Source organism: Macaca fascicularis, chromosome 3 (assembly GCF_037993035.2).
Source record: "Macaca fascicularis isolate 582-1 chromosome 3, T2T-MFA8v1.1".
Lineage (NCBI taxonomy): Eukaryota > Metazoa > Chordata > Mammalia > Primates > Cercopithecidae > Macaca > Macaca fascicularis.
This window is the reverse complement of record NC_088377.1, coordinates 103,572,330-103,596,563: the sequence shown is the minus strand read 5'-3', so window position 1 is coordinate 103,596,563 and position 24,234 is coordinate 103,572,330. Positions and strand designations below refer to the sequence as shown.

The window sequence follows — 24,234 nt, the reverse complement described above, 5'->3', positions numbered from 1 at the left end:
GATTAGGTTTATTGGAAGAACACAGTGGAGGGGGAGAGGGGAGAAAAGACCACTCCTGCAATTGTTATTCTACTGAGGGCACAGCTCTGGCTTGTGAGGCAGTAAACTCAAGATTTTAAGTTTTAAACTTTTAAAGTTCACTGATAGTGTGAACTTAGTGGACAACTAAGCAACGAGGATACTCTGACGCCCAGAACCCAATGATGGCTATAATCTATGCAGGACATATTTATCAGAAGAAAATACTAACTTACTGAAAGTCATGATTAGCAACCATTATATCTTAATAGGTACCTAATAAAACTGCCCTTTTCTAATTTTAAGGCAACGAATACAATTACAGCCTAATGCTTAAAAAACACACGGTACTTAACAGTTTCACAGACTACTGTAAGATTTCAAACTGGATAATTGACAGGGTAGGTCTGAGTGTTAAAGCTCTCACTCAATGCTAACGTAAGATTTTTAAACTGATTATTTGGAATGAGAAAATGAACTAGCCTCCTGCTCCCCAACGACAGACACAGAAAACATTCAATGAGAGGACATGTTATTGGCTTAAACTTGCTTCCAGAGAATGGCCCTCAATCTGGGGGTCAATGCTTCGATTCAAATTACAAGCCAGAAAGTTATTACTTTATAATATTCTACTTTGGTCATAGTCTGTGCTATCAATTAAAGGCATGTTATCATTTTCAAAAAGCTGCTCACACCCAAATTTAAGAAATTAGTTCCCAAGAAATCACATCAACAAGGGCAGACTTCACAGTCGAGAGAATTCTGTGCTACGGTAGAATAGTAAGATTTATTAACTACAAAGCATAGTGGTAAACAGCAGGGAGGAGCTTAATCAACTATGAACAAATCCCTTAAAAGTAACACTCTAGGGAGAAAAAAAGGTTTAGACTAAAATAATCTTAAATGCTTCACTTAATTTAAAATAATTGAAAAACATAGGAAATATACACTTCATAAAAATACTCTAAAATATCAGATTTAAATCAGAAAAGGTAAAACTAAAAACCAGAATATTTATTACCTTATATTTGTAAAGAATTGCAAATTATATTCCTGTTTGGATTAATGCATTATGATCAAATATAGTGAGGTAAAAATACAGGAGGCAAATTTATGGATTTACACTGCAGCCATTAGAGTATGTTGACAAGACTGCAAATACAGGAGCTTTTTACTTTTATCATTATCATTCTCTGTATGAGCCTCCTGAGCAACATGAATCCCAATTAAACCATTTGCTGCCTATAAATTGGAATGAAAATGCTTCTTGGAGTACAGTATTCTAAACTTTGGCCTGAACATTCAATATCATACAAGGTTTCCTTCTGAAAAAGAAAATCTGCCCGTCTTTGCCTTTTCTCTTTTCCGCCCCCAAACAAATGTGATTATGAATAATATATTACTTACAGTGGAAAATAATGCAACTGATACAATGTTGTTTTCCAGTCCACAAACTAATTATAGTATTGTTCTATAAAGTCACAGGTGCATCATTTAAAAAACAAAAAGGAAAACTCTCAAACTTTATCTTCTTAGCAAACAAAAAATAAAAAGACAAACCATGCCAGGCTGTTGTCTAAATCTTTGAAAGGTTAGGAAGCATCACGTAATCTTTATGGAACACAAGGTCTCAGGTACAAGGAGGTCTGCCATCTGGTATCCTTCACCTATTCAGCTCTTAACATCAACTGAAATGCTAACATAGGCAAGTGACTGTACTTCAGGAGGACTGATAAAATAATGAAGAGTCCTTTAATCTACAGGAAACCATTCTAGTCAATTTATAAGAAATATTGCATCCCTTTGTAGGACGTGTAATTATTTTCTATTAATCATGTGCTATAAAGCTACATTATGCGGTTATTCTGTTATCACTAGAAAGAGGCCTGCAGTCAGCTTCTGACAATGTTAGGTAATTACTAACACAAAGCTGCTTTCTCCTCCCGCAGTAATGCTATCAAGATCCAGAGGTGTAGTGATGCTTATTGTATAAAAATAGTACTCAAAAGAAATTCAGTATCTGCAAAATGGATGGCTTCAAGGCAAAATGTAGTGTGGCAATCAAAGAAGCAAACAAAAGCCAAACTTGCCCAGTAATCTGAGAAAATAATCGTAAGGCGGTAGTGAATGCTTGTGATCTAACTCCCATGTTTTCAATTTTCATACCACTATAATCATTTTGTTTGTTTTATTTTGTAGTTGAAATTTTAGGCCCCAATTAATATTTATTGAGCAGTAAGAGTGACTGGGTAAGAAGGCAGGAAAAAGGACTAGTTATGACAAAGTGAAACAGAGACTTTATCCAACATAATAGTAGTATTTACTCATTAACTAAATCTTCTTTCTCTGCTGGAATATTATTTTACACTTAAATAAGGCCCAATATTTACTGAAATCTTTTTCCACCATGACTGTCATTTATCGAGTATGTTAATCCACTTTCTGCCAATGATATGGTAAAAGAATGCTGACTTAACAGCAACCTAAAACATTAATAAAATTTAATAATGTGCTAACCCTTTCAGAAATTAGTTACCGATGTATTTGAAAGCAACAGGTGTTTGCAATGTTAAAAAAATTTTGTGTCCTTTTTCCAAACATGTATCTGTGCTTCAAAACACACCAGCCTTTTGTGAAAATGAAAGTAATTTTATTCACAAAATATAAAATACAGCAAGTTTAAGAACCAATGGACTTGACTGTTGTTTTCTAAGTATTCTTCATTGTGATATCTTTATTCATAAACACTGTAGTACTATGAAGACTAGATACCTATTTAAAGTGTATAAATACTTTCATCAAGGCTACCTCTTTAGTCTCTTTTTTATTAACTCTTATTAGAAACTTTGTAAGAATCTTCTCATTTCTCATACATCCATCGTTTCAAAAGGTTATCTTTAAAATGCACAACAGGAACTGCACAACCTCGGTGTTTTACTATTACTATCTACACATTAACTACCTGAATCTTAGATTCCTAACTTGTTAAATGAGGAAACTGACACAATCTTTAAGGACCTCCATGATGTTTGAGCACCACCATTCAGGAACCTGACTGAAGACACTAAGTTCCCTAGTGGTGTACTGTTTTTCTTCCTTGCATTGTCTACTCCATTTTTAAAGCAAGAGAGACAAAGACAAGGAAGCGGACAGTAAGAATTTAATTCTCATAACAAATTTTAGTTTATATCCCTGAGTCATGATATATTTAATTCCATTTTCTACAAAGTCGACAGTTACAATATCATAGAGTAAAAACTGACATTCAGACTGATGATTCGCAGATAATGTTAAGCAAAGAAGACCATGTCATGCTCAGTAGAGAGTGACTTTGGTATACAGTGTACAGTATTTTACCCACCGATACATGACTCTATTAACTGTTCTCAGGTTCATCCATTCCACTTTATTCTCACTGGCACCACTAATTCAGGCCTTCATCACCTTGCCCTGGATTACTGCATTATCACTGCTACCTCTCTGTTCTTTCCAGGAACTCTTTTCATCAGTTTACCCTGCTGCTCAAGAACTTACACTAACTCTCCACCGCATTAACTATAGACTTTAGCTTGTTTCCACCCTGCTAGCAACCTTTTCCTGTCACTGTTCTAGCCGGCACAGTACAACCTTCTGCACTACACTCATTCTACCTCTGTATGTAGTGCTCGCTTCCCAGAGACATCTCCTCTCCCTCAGCCAAATCCTGTCCAATGACTAAGACCTGACTAACTCAGTTGTCATGAAATTTTCTCTGAATTAGCTAATCCATATTTATATCTCTCATTTCAAGCCAAGCATTTATTCCTCAGTAGATTTTACGTACATTAGTTTTATTCCTTCAACTAAAATAAAGTACAAACTCATTAAGATCAGGGGAAGGATGTGCACTTAACTGTATGCCTCCCACTGCAGGCCATATAAAAGATGTTCCATAAATACGTACTGGATGATGAAATAGACTAAGTCTTCATTTTGGATGATGCACTAGTTGACTATCCTAAATATTTTCTTTAAAAATGTAATTTCCAATAGTAATATATTTTCTTTTGTGTATATTAGACATAGTTAAAGAATTGTAGTAGTGACTAAACAAGCATTTGTTCTGAAGCATTTACGTGTAGCTGAGTGGGCGATCTGAAGGAGCATGCTGTTCCCACCTATGGCAGGCTGTTGCCACCATGTTTTCAAATGCACTACATGGGATGTGCCTTGTCTAAAAAGCTTAAATCCCATGTGCAGAAAGAAGGTATTTGTCCACATTGGAACAGGGACCAACTAATTCCAGTTCTTGGAAAAAATGAATTCAGTTTAATTTACTTGTAAGCACTGAAAGAAGTTAAGACAGAATTCTGCAAAGGCAAAAAATAGTATGACGGGTAGAATGGAAAATCTCCTGGTTTTTTTTTAGCTCCTCCTTCTTATCTTCTCAGAAGATACAGAGTCTCATCCTAGCTCTGTTGCTATCTAGCTTTGTGACCTTGGGCGATCCCAAAGTTTCTTCAGGGATGACTTTTTTGTTTATATTCTTCATTGAGACTCTACAACAGTGTAGTTATGTACTTAATATAAATCAATAAGCCTAATTATTATATATTTGGACCTTCACAGAATTACCTTTATAAAATCTTTTATTATATTTACTATGAAAAGTTTTTGTTGGGGCCAATACCTGCTACTTATGCACTTATTTATACAAAGTTGTTGAGGTCAGATATTCAGGGCAGATTCATGTGAGAACATTTAAGCAGCCAGTGCTGGGAAAAGCCAAGATCCTTCCTTTACGATTAAAAGAAATTATTAGCTCCCATCTCTCCCTTTTTTGGTTTGGCTGCCAAGAAGTTCAGGGCCAAGGTGGAAGTACAACCGCAGAAACACCATTGTCTTTTGAGGTTTCTATAGGAGTGGTCCATTTTTCCTTTGGGCTTTTATTTCTTTTTCCCCTATTATGTTGAGCCTCGATTTATTTATCTATAAAGTGAAGGGTTAGCACTAAGGTCCCCCTCACTCTATGATCCTATCATTCTAAGTTCTTTTAAGAAGTCAAGATTATTTCCTGTTGTTAACTGTATTTTGGTAAACGCATAGTAAACATCCACCTGCCATACTGTTAACATATTGGGATACAAAAATACTTAAGACACAGTGTCTACCTCAAGAAGTTCAAAGTTTAGACAGAAAGCCAGAGAAACAGGTAATCATCATATTGAATGTTAGGTAAGAGAGGGAAAAAAATGTGTAAAAAGAGAAGCAACTAATCCTATAGCAGGATCTGAGAGGCTTTACATAGAAAGTGACAGCTGGGCTGAGACTCCAGAAGGAATAATGAAAGGAGCAATACATGGAAGGCATGAAGACCTGCAGAGATAAAAGAATGTGCTGTGTTCAGGGAAGAGTAAGTAGTTGAGTGTGGTTAACACAAAAGGTACAGGAGAAGATAAGGGAAAAGTGGTGTAAGTTGCTATAGAAAAACTAGCTTGGAAACATCAGGTTGATTTGGTTTCTCACAGGGTTTCTCTGGCTGCCTACCATTCTCCAAGGTAAGGAAAGAGAAGTGATTCTGGCCAGGCGTGCTGGCTCATGTCTGTAATCCCCACACTTTGGGAGGCCAAGGCAGGAGGATCGCCTAAAGTTAGGAGTTCGAGACCAGCCTGGCCAACATGGTGAAACCCCATCTCTACTAAAAACACAAAAAATTAGCCGGGCATGGTGGCAGGAGCCTGTAATCCCAGCTACTTGGGAGGCTGAGGCAGAAGAATCGCTTGAACCTAGGAGGCAGAGGTTGGAGTGAGCCAAGATTGCAACACTGCACTCCAGCCTAGGTGACAGAGCAAGACTCTGTCTCAAAAAAAAAAAAAAAAAAAAAAAAAAGAAGTGATCCTGAATCAATGATGATGTCTATTGGCTCTATGCTCCCCTTTCATCAATACAGCCATCCACCCTTTCCATAGCATAGCTGTTCTTCTGGGTTTTATACGTAATAGACACAGAAAATATGCATTCATATTTGTTAAATGAATAAACTCCATTCATACATAAAGTTCCAGTTCAAGTTCCATTTCCTATGAATCTTTCCTTACTTACTTACTCCAGTACTTACTGACTTCCCTTTTTTCTGGGATTCTCCAGGACTACAACACTGATACCCTACATTGTGTTTTATTGCTATTATCTATTTTATGCATTGGTCTTCTCTTCGACTTAATTGTAGTCTCCTTGAATAACAGTTTGTGGCTTTTCTGGATCCTGTTCAAATAGTACTTTGCATGAGTGTTCACCAAATATTTGATTAGAAAATGAAATAATTTTGACCATCTATACAAGATTTAATTATGTAAAAGATACTGTCAATAACATGGTTCGCTGTTTAGAACTGGGATGTGATAATTACAATTAACCTCTGATATAGAAAAGAAGTTAAAGTCCTAATCAAGTCCCACTTAAGTGTAGCAAAGTAGAAAGAGAAAAGGCTTTAGGGTCAGAACTGTATTGATACCTGGAGAAGGCACTTAATAGCTGCGTATCCTCAGATAATTTCCATAATAACCTTACTGGGCATCAGTTTCCTCATCTGTAAAATTATAACATCATCTATTTCACAGGGTTATTATATTAATTATATGTGTGAAAGCATATTAAGTACCTAGAACAGGACATTGTAAATGCTCAATAAACACTTTTTCCTTCCCTCTTCCCATCCCTGCCCACTAATTGGTATAGCAAAGTATTATGGCAATAACAAAAAAACAGAGTACTTTGGGATGCAATATAAGGCAATCTGATTTTTATGAGCAAGTCTCCACCCTGTTCTTCCAAAAATAATCTTATCTTCCAAAAAGAACAAGTATTTGAGGAATATAACATTTTATTTATTACAATTTTAACTAGTTGTTCTTTTTTTTTTTTTTTGAGATGGAGGCATGCTCTGTCACCCAGGCTGGAGTGCAGTGGTGCGATCTCAGCTCACTGCAACCTCTACTTCCCAGGTTTAAGTGATTCTCCTGCCTCAGCTTCCCAAGTAGCTGGGACTACAGGTGCACACCATCATGCCCAGCTAATTTTTCTATTTTTAATAGAGACAGGGTTTCACCATGTTGGCCAGGTTGGTCTTGAGCTCCGGACTTCAAGTGATCCTCCTGCCTCGGCCTCCCAAAGTGCTGGGATTACAGGAGTGAGCCAAAACACGTGGTATGCTGGTTGTTCCTTGATAGTTGAATACTCAATGATGAACATCTGTCACTTATCTATAATTTACTAAACATCGATTCAAACTTTTCTTAATCAGTAGTCCAGTCTCTGTGCTGAATGATTTCCCTGGAATATCTAGCTCCATGTTCTAAAGGGATGAGGAAGAAGACATCTCAAACGAGTGAAAGTATGCTATACACACTGAGGGAGTTCCTGATTTTCAAGGCTGAAATCATGAATTGTTCAACTGAGAATTTAAAAAAATATATATCAACATAGTGCTTTTCTTTAAGGTTTTGTTTTGCTGCTGCCAAACTCTTGGTTATTCATGCTGAAGTAAATCACATAGGCCTTGCAGGTGGGCTCCTTTCCAAAGCAGCTCTCTCCACTGCCACCTCTGCTCACCTTGCCTCTCTGACACTGCCTTCTGGCTTTTCCTGTACCTCTCAGGCCATTGCAAGGGCTGAAGCTGCCAGCCTGCCTCCTATAAGTACCTTTTGCTTTCATCTGCCAACATTTTTCTGGAATGTTTCCTCCAATTTATGTAAGAGAAAGTAGGGAAGTACTTAAGCATGTCGTTCACAAATAGATAACAAGAGGAGTCCTATGAGTAGAACTAGAACATTTTCTGACATGGTGTTGTGTCCATAAACTGCTTTTCCCTACTAGGAGGAGATGGGTACTAAATAGGAGGTTGGTCTGGTTAATGTTTCCACTGTGCCCTAGACCATACATCCATACTGACAGCATAGAAACTAAATGTCATCAGACCAAACAAATGCAAGCACGAATACAAACACTACTTCTTATCAAAAGGCTATAAAATATAACATTTTGGAGCTAGCTTACTGTCAACAATGCATGTCCCATATTCAGATGTCCTAGTTACTCTGCAGCAGTTGGCCATGCTATTTGTGGCATACTGGGTCATATGGTTACAAATTAAAAACTAAGACAGCTAAAAAGTAACTTATTTCCCTCTGCCAGTAGAGCGCAACAAGACTTTCATTTATTAGCATAGGTTTGAAGCCAAAAAAAGCCACAGTAACTTAATCTTTACATTCTTACAATGAGAAGCAAATGGTCAATGACAGTCACAATTCACCAATCACTGGAAAAAGTCAACCAAACAGATATAAAGGGAGGTACAGCTTGAAACTCCAACCAATATACACCAAAAAGTACCCTTTTATTGCACATTGGTGACCACAGTCTTCACCTACATTTCCTGTGTTTGACTTAATAAAAAGTTTCTCAAAGGCTGCAAAGCTGGTTGCATATGCCCTAGACTAGATAAAATATTCCAGAATTCTTAACTCTCATTTTTCTTTTAATATCATAGTGTGCCTCTTTTCTGAAGTGTAGCTTGCCTGTTATTAAATCTCTAAAAATAATTTATTGCTTTAAAAGTAAGTATAAGAATGTGGTTAGCAATTTATTGATGAGTACAGATTGAAAGATAAACTAACAGAGGATAGAAATCCAGAACAGCAAGACAGAATAACATAACCAAAAAGGCATTTGGGACCTCGGAATATACCTATTGCTATATCATCTGGATCCTGCTATTAAAATGATAAAATTTCACAAACATGCTTCTAGGAAAATACTATTAGCTATAATACTATGTTCCTGTTTTATTTAGTGGTAGTAAAAATGAAATGAAAACTAATAAAAATACTTAGCATTATTTTAAACAACCCAATTTCTTAAGGAGATACAGGTTTTCTACCTCAAATATGATTTCCCCCTATCAAATGAATCTGAAACCAATTGTTAATTCATTAACAATGCAACTGTCATTAAAATCACAAATTCTGCTTTCATCAGTCTTTATAAATTTGCTCCATTTTTTAAGAGAAAAAAGAGATTTCCAAATCTCCATTGAACTACTGAAGCTTTTAATTTTAACACATAAAAAAATAGCAGCAACCCTATGTGAATAGAAGTATAAAGCAAAAAGTTACTGGCTTGCCTTTTAAGGCAGGCGGTGTTTAGATTTATTATTAGTGAGGTTCAAAGGTGAAACCTAAGAAAATGCTGGACACTTTGAAGGAGGGGCTATCTCAGCCAGGGGTCACATGATAGCTGCTAATTGGAAAATGTTATAAAGGGAAGGGGAAAGGGCATAGTTTCTGCCTACTCTTCTTTCTTTATTGCAACATTTGATTTGCTCCGGAAGAAAAATAAAAAATAAAGGCTAAGATTTGTATAACTTTCAAAAGAGGTCTAAAATAAACAAATCACCCCCAGGTTGACTGAGTGCAGCTAACATTCCATCGAGGCTTTCTTGCAAAACAGAAGACAATATATTGAATTTTCAAATAAAACTATATTTCTATAGTGATTTTTAAGTGAAAACAACCTAATCCCCAAGCTAGTTAAATGTTTTTCTGCTATTACATTTACAAAATTAAAACATTTGCCGGGCGCAGAAGCTCATGCCTGTAATCCCAGCACTTTGGGAGGCCAAGGCGGGCAGATCACCTGAGGTCAGGAGTTCCAGACTAGCCTGACCAAAATAGTGAAACCCCATCTCTACTAAAAATGCAAAAATTAGCTGGGTGTGGTCGCACACGCCTGTAATCCCAGCTACTTGGGAGGCTGAGGCAGGAGAATCGCTTAAACCTGGGAGGCGAGAGTTACAGCGAGTTGAAATCGTGCCATTGCACTCCAGCCTGGGCGACAGAGTGAGACTCCATCTCAAACAAACAAACAAACAAACAAAATTAAAACACTCTTCATTATATTGCATGGGATTTTATTTCCTGTTTTGTCTAAATGTTAATTTATATTGAAAGTATGCATCTTTTCTTAAACTATTTTGTGTTGCCTTTTTAAAGAATATTTTCAGAATTGACACACTTCTAGAGGATAAATCAAACAGTGATAATTTGGTATTTCAAATTATAAATGAGTCCATTACTAAAAGAAAGCTGCATATCTTTAAAATCTTTTAAATTTTCTTATTTATTATTAATAGACAAGTCATGGCATTAATTTCTTTACAAAGTACACATTTTCTATATCTCTACAAATACTATTTCAGAATCCTTAAAATGTATTCTTCTTTATATATACAATTTCTATATTTAATTCAGAATGATGAACAAAGTTTTTCATGATTAATGCTAATAATTTATTGACATGAAATAGGAAAGTAATAACCCATAGCTGGATTTAAAGTTGAATTTTTGACACCATTTTGATTGTGTACAATAGCTGCAATTACCTGCACCACTCATTCTGAGCCACTAGATGGTGTAAAAAAATAAACTGAAAGGTAAAATTTCATCCCATCATCACAAAATCTAAATATAACTCTGAAAAACTCAATTAAACACATTGCGAGACATCTAAAAACGCTAGTGATTTCTATACTAATTGTACTTAATTTGTAATAATATCAAGCATTCAAAATTGCAGTTATTCACATATTAAATGAATTTATGGTATTAACTTACAGTCTGAGTTTGCCAAAGTTTTGATAAAACTGGAAGGCCAAGTCAATAAAGACTACTAGAAAGTCTCAAGAGATTCCTAGCTGAACCTGTCTGAAGGAAGGTGGGGAAGTAAGTCTTCACAAATATATACTCAATCCAAAGCAACCTGTCTATTTGCAGCCAAGATACCCATCAATAGCTCAGAATATGTCCAAATCTCATCAAGGGAAAGCTAAATGTCCTCTCCTTTTTACCCTCACCAAGATTTACCAGGTTAATTCCACTAGGTCCACAGCTGGGTAACGATGAACACTGAACCTTATTCAGCCAAAGGTAATAATGTGCTGGCTAACACGGTCTTCTTTCTTGGCTCTTTTTTCAAACACCAAAATGAACCCTGGGTAGATTACTCATCTCTAGAAGGCCCTTAATAAATATGATCATGATGGTGAAACTTCAAGCCTTGCAAAACACTGGCAGAGGAAGTACTTTTGATCAGCTCTCTCCCAAATAATAGCATTTAAAAATGTTAGATGGAAGTATGTGCTTTCCATGGGCTGGAACATCTTTAACCTTTGTTCTCCAATCAGGCTTCACAAATAGAATTAGTTTACATAAAATAGGAACTGCCTCCTTCGGAATCCTAAAAGTATGATACATACCTATGATTATACTTTTAATTTCATGTTAACCAAAAATTTTTTCCTGAGGCAACAGTAGAAATAAGATATGCCTATGGTTGCTTGTTTCACAGCCAGTTCTGGAAGCTGGTGCTCTACCTAGGCTTTCAGCAACAAAGACAACCTGATTCAAAAAGAAGGTTTTACAAATAGATCTACATGGGCTTTATAAATTTCATATTTACAAAAGGAGTATAATGGCTATATGCCACTCACTCCTATAATCTGAACTCGCAAGTGAAATCTAATCAACGTTTTAGTTTTATACACAATTGCAGCTAAATTGGTTTTAAAAAGACTGTGGGCTATATAAATTTAGGAATGATTCCAAGAAAGTTTCTTGACAGGAGCTGAAACTAATCAGTTTGACTGCTTTATTAAGTAATTAACTCAAAAAGCTGTCATCTTAACTCAGGACAATTTAATGCTCAATAACAGACTTAATCAAGAGTTGTGACGTAACTATCTATAGCGTCCAAGAACCTAAAACATCTTTCTGGAACAACAGTAACAAAACTCCACGCTAATGAGCAGAAGACTGAGAGAAATAAAGTGACCAGTCTTAGCTTTGGGCACCCTAACTAGCAATTATCACAGTCAGCTTTATTTATTTTATCACAGTTGTCAGAATGGGTCCTGGCACACTGCAGGTGCTTTATGATGGAAGGGAGGGAGGGAGGGAGGGAGGGAGGGAGGGAGGGAGGCAGGAAGGAAGGAAGGAAGGAAGGAAGGAAGGAAGGAAGGAAGGAAGGAAGGAAGGAAGGAAGAAAGGAGGGAAGGAAGGAAGGAAAGGGCACAGGAAAGAAAACAAAGGGAAAAGCACTGGTCTGGGAGTCAAGGCACAGCTCAAGTCATGACTCTGGCATTTTCTTGACCCAAGTTCCTTCATCTATAAAACCAAGAATTAGATTATCATCATGGAGACTCATCACTCTAACATTCGATGATTCTCTGTGTTATGATTTTATGCACCAGCCATCTAGTGTTAAAATTCAGTATGTGACCTTCTTTCCAAATTGTCTTCTGCATTTAACAAGTCATACTATCTCTCTGAAAAGTCCAAAATATTTCTCTAATCAAGAAAGAAGCCACATCAACCTTCTAGACTTATGATTTGACATTTTTCTAGTTATATTTCAATTGTTTTGTTTCTAAAGTAGTCTTGTAAGTAGACAGAGGGAAATTTTTAAATTCCCATATTACAATAGGGGAAATTAAAATATGAAAATTAAGGGAGCTCATACACATTACCAGAAGTATAATCACGATAAGAAACTTGACTTTTAGATCTAAGGACAAAAAGATTCTGAATAATCCAGTATTTTAAGAAGCAGATACAAGAATTTATATACACACATACACACACACACACACACACACACACACACATATATATAAAAAGATGGGTTTATAGAATTATACTTTGCCATTTTGTTTACAAATATAGTATGCTAAACAACTTAAAAAATTACCTAAGCCTGTCTGAATAGAAAAGCATTGCTTTTAAATTGCCGGAACACCCAATATATTTACATAAAGATGAAAAACTTGTTCTATAAACATAGTGTTTCCAGTAGTGAATGGCAGACAAAATCAGAATAAGCACACAGAAGAATAAAAAGGAAGAGGAAAGAAAAACATAATAAATAATCTAATACATTACAATGTTAACTTTCACATAAGTATATTGTTTCTGGAGAAGGCAGTAGGTGGATGTCAGCCAAGGGCTGAAGTGATAGGTAAACACACTGTTAAGTTGAATCCTGTTATCTGATTGTGTTTAAAATTTGATTACATTTCACTTGACAAAATAATTAATTATTGTGAACTCCCAATTGTTAACAAGGACCTAGAAGAATTCCAATTGGCATTTTTCCCTAGCGCTATAAATCCAAATGCATTAAAAATCGAGCTTTGTATTCCCTCTTTACAAATGTCATTTTGGGGTATCTTCTTACCTTGCTAAGAATGTAAATCACATCACCACGCTTAAATGACAACTCATCAGAAAAAGCTCCAGTACAATCCCACAATCCCTGGTAAAAATTAGCATAATCAGTGCTCTTATCCCCTAGGAAGAAGAAAGAGAAAGCATGAATTAGGGCCTTCATGTAATAATCCCTCATTTCAAAATAAACCAATAGAAATTAAACGATGCCCTAGATCACCAAAATAGTCTAAAAAAATTCTGTCCTGAGTAAACGAATATTTTATTACATCCACATGAATCCTATACCTCACTATCCTCTTAAGACCACTTGCAAAAAGATCTGATTTAGAATTTTGGCTTTTCTTTTTCTGCCTTTCATCTAAAATCTGTAATTGCTATATGCTGTCATCAAACCAGCACCTAAAAGTTGCTTCCCACTTATTTTAACCTAAGCCCACTTGCAACATGTTTTGAAGATGTGTCTGCCACACTTCACAATGAGCAATATCCATGAGATGTGACAGGCTTTGTGAAATAACCATCTCACAGAATTTGAGACACTTCATGAAAATAATAATAGTAAAGGAGCTAATGTACAAATATAAAACCAAAACTAAGGAACCAAAAAAAAAAAAAAAAAAAACAAAACTAAACCCTAGAGCTGGTTAATGAAAGACAACTACGTGGAAACGGTATAAAGAGTAATTGCAGCAATTTTCCTCAGGGACATTCGTACCCAAAGCCAAAGTTATCTTTGACATTTTTTAGCAACTTTGAAATTGCCAGTGTTGAAGCTGCATTTTTCAACAGATTTTTGTCAGCCCCAGTTTACGACATTAGGCTCTGAATAAACATGCAACATACACTGGAGTATCAGCTCATCCTTCTAACAGCATAAGCACAATGGATGTGATGTGCTCAAACTGCCATACAGACCATTAACTGATTGATTATTTAGCACTTTCCACTCTGTAATACCACAATAAATGGGTAATAAATGCTTTGTCACTTATGCAGTGCGGATCTCCTGAAATACAGAACACAGTTAAACACACTAGACGCTTTTGTTACACTAAGAACTGTTTCCTGTTTTTAATTTCATGATAATTGAGTTTTGATGAGTTAACACAAAAAGAATGCAAGTAATATCAATAAGATGTCCATGTGTTCACTAGCCAGGCAGAATATATACATGCTAACAACTTCCATTCCTGGAATGTCATCTTTGAATTCTGAGGGGATAACTGTGGAGACACATGCTGGACCAGAGTTGTCATCTCAGTACTGTTACACGGCTCTCAAACAGCAGGCTTTTTCGTGATTCCAACACAACTAGTCACATTAGCATGTCATTAGGGTGTTCATCTTATTATACATTATTGTGATTTATACAAAGTATTAAGTTTACTAGAAAACTTTAAAATTCTCTTTAATATATGAAATATTTTAAGGCCAAAAAAAGGAGAATCTGCATAATATGGAGTCTGAATATTTAGGAAATAGAATGTTACTTTTCGCTTATAAGAAAATAAAGATGGACTAGAAAATATACAACCTAGCAAAATCCCTCTATTAAATTTTGTCTCTTGTTTTCTAAGAATTAAAAAAGAGAATGAGGGACAATGGGAGTGGGGAGAGGAGGAAGAGAAAGGAGGAGGCAGTGGGAGAGACAGATACCTTATTGACTTCTCCACACTAGCATTTGAGCACTCATCACATACCAGCAGGGATGTATACAAGCTTGGGAATCCAACCAAGAACTAACAATGCTTGTGGCCACTCTTCATTACATTTTTTTCCCCAAAGCATGTATTAAGTAAATTCTAAAAATGGACACTAGAGGGCACTCCAGCTGGCCAGATCATTTCAAATATTGTCAATTTTTTTAAAAGAAAAAAAAATCACTTAATAATAAAGTGACTGATTTCCTTTAAAAACCACTTATTTAGACAAATAGAGATTTAGAAGTTGAAACATTCTAGTCAGATTAAATCAACTGGTAAATGGGTCAAATGTTGTGCCCCTTGCAGTCCGTCAGTGTCAGTTTAAAAGTCAGGGAATTAGAGCAAAGAGAGGATGACATCATTTCACATGCAAGGCCTTCCCCCACAGTAACTGGCCAGGAGGTAAAAGGATCTAAATGGCTGGTTTCTTTAGTCTGTCCTCCCCATGCTGCTCAGCCTTAGGCTTGCTCCAAAAAAGTGGAAGAAACAAAACTTGGGCTAAAAACTAGAGTAGAGGTTTTGGCTTAGCTATGTTGTCCCATTGGGTTCCCCAGCTGTCCAGGCTGCTTTTCTGTTTTTCAGATTCACTTACAATAGTTTTTCATTCAACAGATTCTCAAAGGGGAGGGGAGAGAAAGAAGGAAAAGTATATGGTGATTTCTAACACATAATCCTTATCACTTTGGGGTCTCTCTTCCCCTCGATACGCTTGCTGAAACTCCCATTAACACTAATGGGAGTTACAGGAGCACATGAGGGGAAGAGAGACCCCCACCGTGTGCAAGATGCATCTCTCCCTAGATGTGCATCATGAGCATTTCATTAAATCTCACTGCTGTAAAGAGGCAACAGAGCTAGCGATTTGGCAATGCTGGGAAAAAGATGCATTTTCAACTGTGCTTTCTATAATCTTGATGATGATGTTACCCAAAGACCAACCTCATTTTTGTGTCCCATATGAGAGATCTGTTAAAGAATAATTTGTTTATGTCACACAGCTATATACATGTATGATTTACTAGTCTATCTATTTCAGCATGCAATACTAGTTATAAAGCAGAAAAATCATAAGTAGGGGGGAAAAAAACCCTGGCAGTATATGTTTATTAGCCTTAGTCTCCCTCAGGGAAGTAATGTTTGAATTCTTGATATGAAATCTGGACACAAAAAATCAGAAACGGTCCTGTTCCTTAGAGAGCAGCAATCTCCTCTAGCTTACTTTTTAAAATTTAAAGTGTAGCTAAACATACACAAAAAATTAAGCACAGACAGCCTCAAAAGCACAGTAGGTTTGCAAAAGTTAGCACTGTTCACCTCTAAACACTGAAAAATAATCCAGTTGAGATATGTATTTTTAAAGATGGGATGAGGCAAATGTCATAAACATGTATTTTAAAGCACAAATTTATGTCTGGTTGTCTTTACTACATGGATTAATTTTCCTATTCTATCCACATCGTGATTTGTATTTTCAAAATTACAAAAAAAACTCCCACATTATGTTTCTTGTCCTGAGAAGCATGAATGATTAAAAAAAGAAGGAAAAAAATTAATTAGCCAGCCTGTGAAAGATTAAAACAATGTTCTTACTCCTGCTTTTAAAAACATACAAGAAGAGACCATTGGGCAAAGCTAACAGAATTGTTATGAAACACGTAGACAGAGGAGACACTTTGCAAAGATGAAAAACATGATGATCACGGGTGAAACATATGAGAATAAGACAGTGGAGAATCTCTCCTTTGGTGTTACAAGGTTTAAAAACTATTTTAGAAAGGTAAATATATTCTATAGTGTTCAACAAAATCAAATGGAATCTTTATTTTATATATATACTCACCCACATACTGCAAGATATATAAGTTTGAACATGAAGGAACTTGTAAGAAACACAAGATTAATTTTGTTTTTGCTTACATACTTTACATTAGAAAAGTCTGTGGCGGGGGGTTTAGTAAAATCAGTCAATGTGAAAAATATATAACATTCTTGAGTAAGGTTAGAAGTTCATGTCATGTGATGCTCAGCAAGATAGTAATACCCTTGTCAACTCACTGCCCTGCGTGGCAAACAAACTTCTAGTGTTACATCTTTGACAGCCTAGGGAAGAGCAAAGGTCACTTCTATGCAAAAGCATTAAAACTGTTGCTTGAAAAGAATTTCATGTCACTAAAGATAAGAATTATTATAGTGTTTTATAGCTATTGCATGAAAGGCTAGATCTATTTACTGCATTCCTTTGAGGAAAACTGATTTTTTTTCCTACCCTCAAAGGCAAAAATTTGGGAGATGTTTACTTTAAAAGGGCTTTTGAAAAATACAATTGCTTTAAGCCAAAATATTTGTATCTATGGAAGGACCATCTGTATGTATCCACTTTCTATACCAACACTGAAATTTTTTAAAAAAGAAAACTACATGTTTTTGGCAGAAGTTTCATGATACATAACCCAAAACATATATACTTAAATTACTATTGAACACAGTCCTCAAGATTTCACTAAGCCTCAGTGTTTTATAGCTGCATTTTATAGGACTAGAGTGCTAACATGTAATGATTTTGTTCTCACTTCCTTTCTGAAAAAACACTAACCAAAACCTTTTGTAGCAACCTACTTCTGCTTTCCTGTCCAGGTCTAGAATCAGGCCTCTGTTTCCTTTCCACATGTCACAGTAGGAAGGACTCTGGAAAGCTACTTCCTGAACACACACTTCTTGTCCACCCGGCCTTGACAGCTTGAAAGAGTGATGTATGGACATATCAGAGAGGGGAAGGTGACCCTAACTCTAGCTTTTTGCAAGACACAGAGATGATATGGCAGACCTTGCCCCAGCTGACATGTGGCTATGAAGAGGTGTAAAGTCCTGATAAGAAGGCAGTCTTTCTCTTCTTTCCGTGTAAAATAATTGCTGGTTTATCAAAACTAACCTCATGCTTGCACTACAGATATGGTTTATCTCCTGCTATTTGGAAATAACAACAAGCAAGAAAAGTTGTCCATATCATGTGATTTTGCACAGAGTGTATGCAATTATTTTTCCAGTCTCATTCATAATTAGTACTTGGGGATATATGTGCCAAGTGGAAATGGATAAGGGAAACATCCTTCCTAGCCTTTTAGGCCACCAGTGTCCTTTTCCAATTTTTAAGCTGCTGTCACTGGACTCTGGCATTTCTTACCCAATTCATTTGCTTTCTGTGTTAATCATATGCAATGAAGATATGCATGGCCAACATTTAAACAGGCTGCAGATCAATTAGCGGTCTTAAGTTTATCTGATTTTTATCAAAGAAGACAGAGCTGTGGGTCGATTGTCAGAGCCTGTGTCAAGTTGACCTTTTCAGAGATGTCTACATTGCCAGTCCCCTGGGCAACTTGTTGTCCCCTGTTAGTCTCTGAATGGCAGAAGTCTGTTCTGCTCAAGCACAAAGTATACACAGATGTCTATATTACATTCTTATAGGTTTGACAGCAACTGCATGTTGTATCTATAAACTGTCCTTTAGCAGTGACACTTCCTCAATGATGATAAGCTAATTTATGCAACTAAATCTCCTTTGTGCAGAAATGAAAGCTAATTGAGTCATTACAAAGTAATTCAGGAAGGAATACCTTGTATAAATTGGCTTACTTTATAAATCCTTCTCAAGTGGTTTTCATGCATCCTAAATGGGACTAAGCAGCTTATCAGCCATAAGATATCCAGGCCAAACAAGCCAACTTTGGGGAGCTATGTAAACATCTTTAGAACAGTAAGAACATGGATAAAATGAAAGTGAACAAAAGCAAAATAAGGTTTGCCAAGAAGCTACACAATTCATTACCTGAGGTGTGATGAACACTATCCTGACTCATCTTCCTTTGTTCTTCCACTTTCACTGGAGCACTGTCCTCTTCTTCTTCTGTAAATAAACATTATCAATGGCACACTGAAGGGTTTTCTCAGGGATAATAATACAGTACTCACTCCATTTGAAAAGCCAAACTAAAAGTTTATAACACATAAACATTATTTTTCAAAGAATAAAACAATTCAAGATTCACATTCCTTTTTCAACAATCTAACACTGAATAAATAAAATACTAGCTACTGCCAAATAGCAACCTTTCCAACTGGCTTGGCAAAATTTAAGATACGTACTAATGCACTGCATATTTTGTTTTAAATACTTTTAGAAACTCATCTGGAACAATCTTAATTTCAGGAAAGCCCTTAAATCCACCAAAGTAACACTCAGCATTATACTGATACACCACATTATACTGTGTGGCAGAAGTATCATATATAAAATCATGGTCCCTAAAACATCATATAGCAAGGAGAAAATGTGTTAACCTATAAATGTGTAAACCTAAAAATGCAGTTAACCTATAAATCATTTATTGAGTATCATATAATTTCATGTTTTCTCACTTACTCTTCACAGGAAGATACTATAAGGATCCTCATCCTTCGAGGTAATTCCCCCAAAATTATACCGAGGACCTATTATGTGTCATATACAATGGTGGATGTTAAAATCTCATAGACAAATAATTTTTAATCCTCATTCTACAGACAAGTATATTTTTAGAGACTCAAAAAGGTGAAGTAACTTCCAAAGTGTGTCATTCAAACTTAAGTTTGTGATTATAAAGTCAATGTTCTTTATCCTACATATAATCAGTGCTTTATTTACATTTGTTCCACATTCACCTATACCATTCCTTCCCCAAATTATGCAAAGAAATAAGATAAAATTAAACGAGAAGAGTTTTAAATAGACTTAATAAACTAATTATTTTACACCAAGAAAAATATTTATTACATAATTTTTCCTCACCTAAGGATTTACATACAAACCTAGAAATACTTAAGGCAGGACATAAAAACAAATGGCATGCCAAAGAAAAACTGGATTCAAAGAGAATCAGTTCCAAGAAAACTCCTAAAACTTTAAAGAAAACTATGCAAAATATATAAATGTAGCCATTGTAACTATTCAATCAATCAATCGATCAATCAATCAATCTTCATTGGATATTAACTAAGTGTAAGACAGAGGGGATCCACCAAGGAGGTAAAAGTAACAGGAAGCCTCTGCTCACAGGAAGCTGACAGCACAGATGGGACAGAAGACAAGCTCTAAAGGAAAACAGGCTGAAGGGGCCTAAATCTGACAAGTGAGGCACAAAGTACTGAAGAAATGCAGCAGAGAAACCACCCAACTAGGGAGTACCACGGAAGGGATGGAGAGAGTTTAAATAAGGAGAGAGGGTAAGAAGGGTATTTCCAGAGGGATAGGTATGATCTTTAAAAGAAAAAGGCACATTCACATTCATTTTGACTAAAGAATCTGGTACACATAGGGGAAGAGCCAGGTAGGAGTTACGCTCATAGTTTGGACCAGCTGTTGAGGGGCCATGAACATCTTGTTATGGACTGTAGGCTTTTATTTGGTGGGCAATAAGAGCCTTAGAAGGTTTTTTGAGCAGAGAAAGGGCAGGACTGAAGCTATGCTTCAGAAATGGACATCTGATCCCATTGTCTCAGATAGCCTAAAGAAGGGGTAAGGAGAGAGACCACCGTGGACAAAGGGGAAGGAAGTCCTGAACTGAAGGGGCAAAGGAAATGGAAAGGAGATGGTTCTGAGAGGTAAAAGAACTAGAATGGATAAGTTTTGTGCCTGAATGTGGAGGCATGAAGGGAAAAAAAAGAGCAACCAAGGATGGCTAAGGTTTTGAGCTTAGTTAACTGAGAAATGGGCACATTATTACTAAAAGGAGGACAGCCAAGATAATCTATCTTACTGGGGAACACAAGGAGTTGAGGAATTTAATGTATTGGTGGGGTAACCCAGAGAACATGTCTGGGCAACTGCAAAGTATGGTAGAGTAGTCAGGACTATAGGTAGAAATTTAGGAGTCTCCTGAAAATTTTAAATGGGGATGAATCAAAATCAGCATTTCAATCAAGCTTGAGGGTAGCTGTACTTACACCACAAACAGAACTGTTCTGAATTTCTGTAACTCAATTCAAATAAAATAGTGACAGCTCCAATATAAGGGACACCTGAAAATATCTGGCATTTTATTCATATTGTTAAACGTAACACTGACAATTTAATATGGTTCAGTCAAATAAATAGAAGACCTAATAAAAGTATACTACTTTTTAAAAAAGTATCCTATCTCCTTTCTTTTTAACAATAGTTATCTCACTTATGCCAAACTTCAAAGGCTAGTTTTACTAAATAGGTTAATAGGGTGTTTCCATATAAGGTTTTAAAGGTAGAAGGGACGTTTACAGTCATTATTCCAACCTACTCATTTTACTGACAGATAATTTTGTAAAAGGTGAAGGAGAAAGCTTTCCTTACTTTTCACACTTTCTTTCCATAGCACCCACTCCCCTTTTAATTCAGTCACAAATTCAATAGTAAGAAGTAAATTAAAAAATGGATAAAGACATTTGTCCTCAGTCAAAAGCTATAACTGCATCAATACAATAGGTACTATTCGTGACTTTTAAGGAGACCGTGGGGGCCGGGCACCGTCACTCATGCCTGTAATCCCAGCACTTCGGAGGCCCAGGTGGGTGGATCACCTGAGGTCAGGAGATTGAGACAAGCCTGGCCAACATGGCGAAACCACGTCTCTACTGAAAACACAAAAATTAGCCTGGCATGGTGGCAGGCACTTGTAATCCCAGCTACTCAGGAGGCTGAGGCAAGAGAATTGCTTGAACCCGGGAGGCGAAGGTTGCAATGAGCCGAGATCGCGCCACTGCACTCCAGCCTGTGCCACAAGAGCGAAGCTCCATCTCAAAAAAAAAAAAAAGACAGTGGGATTTAGATTTCACCACCCAAATCAGCATCAACATATAAAAATTCATTACAATACTTAATGAAAAAACTCTGCTCTTTGACAAAGTTAACAATGAATTTAGAAGTATTTGTTACTATGAATTTTTTATTAAAATTTAAGTGCCAGTAACATGTACTCTGGATTGTATACTGGTGACAGAGAGCTTTGTCCTTAGAAATATGTATTCTTAAATTATCAGAATAATGATATTAAAAGTATTTACTTAAGAATTAATGTTTACTATAATATATCCAAATTGAAATCCATGTGAGATGCCATTTAATAAGCAGATTTTAGAGGATGAGATGCTCATTAAGGACACTTCCTTTTTCCTTTTTAAACCTGGTAGTGATATTTTTAAACCAAAGCCTTATGCATTTCATATATCAATTTTTCTTAACAATATTTAAACAACTCATTTTATCTTGGCTAACAATACAAACAGCTTCCATATAAAAGATAACAAAATCAAATATGGTGTATGTTTTTGAATTTTAGGCAGGGGAAAAAACCTCAGACTGAACCTTGAATAGAACTTGGCACAAAGGAGATGTTCGAGAAATATAGAGTGAACAAATGGATTGAAAAAATCATAAAAATAAATCTTAACATATTCATTTATTAATAGAATAAAGCTCTTAAAAATATGTAAGAATGAGGGACCAAAATTCTACGCAATAATCACCTTCATATTAGAAATGTATACATTCACATGTTTTTTTATTTAGGTTTGTTATTAAATATGTATTATTTTGGTGTTGAGGCACAATGTCATTGTACAACACTAATTAATACCTCAAATAGTCAGTGTTTGTGAGTTAATATATTCCATTCAACATTTTAATAACAGTAAACAAAAACAGCTCAGCTATGCAGTAAAATCCATCAAACCACACAGATGGTTATAAGGTTTTCATTATGTGGTTTCCATAGCAATCATATTGCAAATCTGGAAGCTTCTTGCAAATAAGCAGCTTGTATTTACATGCCTCTCAGCTGCAGCACAAAACTCTTCAACATGTGAAATTATTATTCCAATCACACATTGTTAGAAGAATCATCAGGAGATTTTTTTTTTTTTTAACAGGATGAAAATAACAGTAAAATGAGCTAAGTGCAGAAGAAAATTCAAACATAGTCACACGTTTACTAAACTGATCAGTGAGAACAGTAGAAATGTTCTGGTAGTCATCAAAAGGTTTTAACCTGTCAAAAATATGAAACTTCCAGGAGCAATCAGATCCTGCAGAATTAAAAAAAACCATAAACTGCACCCACCCCACTTTTTAATAGATATTCGGCCTTCTCTCTGAGTTGAGCAAAGAGAGGAAGAATGGCAAATAGTTTGAGTCTTCCCAAATCTTTTTAGCATTTGAGAAAAAGCTTACTGTGGGAAAAGTCATGGCCCTTTTTTCCCCCTTTTAACCTATTTAATTTACAAAATTGATCCAGCTCCGTAACAGATGGATTATTACCCCAATAAGGATTGCAAATCTGTCTAGCTATGAAGTTTTTACAAAATGGGCATTTATGGCTTACTAATGTTCTTATCTTCAGGATAAATAACCAAAAAGAAGAGTTACAAGCAAATGGCACCATTTAGCTGACATTGCTTGAAAAAGGGTTGAAGACAATTTGTTAGCACCAACTCAAGGTATATGATGTTCACATCAAGGCTGAGGACTGATTTTATCATCTCTTCCAGAGAGAAGAGGAAGACAATATAAAAAAATCTTTGACTTACAAAATGATCACCTTTCTCACTAAGCACCCTCAGAAAACAGCTTTACTAAATTATAATGTATTTTAAAACATGAAACAGAATCAAAAGTTAAGCTCTGAAATAAAGTTTGGTTTTAGATCTCTACCTGTCCAGGCATTATTTATGTATTATATATTTTTCTCAGGAAATGTGAATATTTATTGCTTAAATGTTCACATTACATGCATTTATATTCATTATGTAACTAAATCCTCCAACAATTCTATGAGGTAATAATAAGTACTTTTATCATAACCATTTTATGAATACGAAAAGTGAATTTATGGAGCCTGAATAACTTGTCAAGGTTCACACATCCAGTTATTGCATAAGCTGGGATTTTAACTTTAGGCATATGCCTTAACTCTAAGCCACAGTGTCTCTTCCTAAATTTTCATTAAAATCTTCAATTTACAGGTGGATTGCTTTCTAAAATTTTACTTAAAATATTGTCTGTTTGTGGACTTTGAAAACATTTTCACATAGATGAGCAGGTTCTATACTTTCATAGCATTGTATCTGAAGTACATCTTAAGCAAACTTTTTAGTGCTGATTTAGAAAAATTGCAACCAGGGGTGCCCAAAATATATGGTCTTCTGTCTCTCCTCCCAGTTCCCCTTCCTCACTTCTAGCTTTTAACACA

At 35.8% G+C, this 24,234-nt stretch overlaps 1 protein-coding gene across 3 annotated transcripts in view; it reads right to left on the bottom strand.

The window, feature by feature from the left end:
- SKAP2 (src kinase associated phosphoprotein 2) overlaps positions 1-24,234 on the bottom strand; it is a 200,593-nt gene that overhangs the window by 4,475 nt on the left and 171,884 nt on the right. For all 3 annotated transcript variants that reach the window (XM_005549938.5, XM_015447613.4, XM_065542181.2), the window contains exons 10-11: positions 18,807-18,884; positions 13,285-13,397 (exon numbers count right to left, since the gene is read on the bottom strand). In XM_005549938.5, the coding sequence (XP_005549995.1) occupies positions 13,285-13,397; positions 18,807-18,884 (191 nt within the window). The remainder of the gene's footprint in view (positions 1-13,284; positions 13,398-18,806; positions 18,885-24,234) is intronic.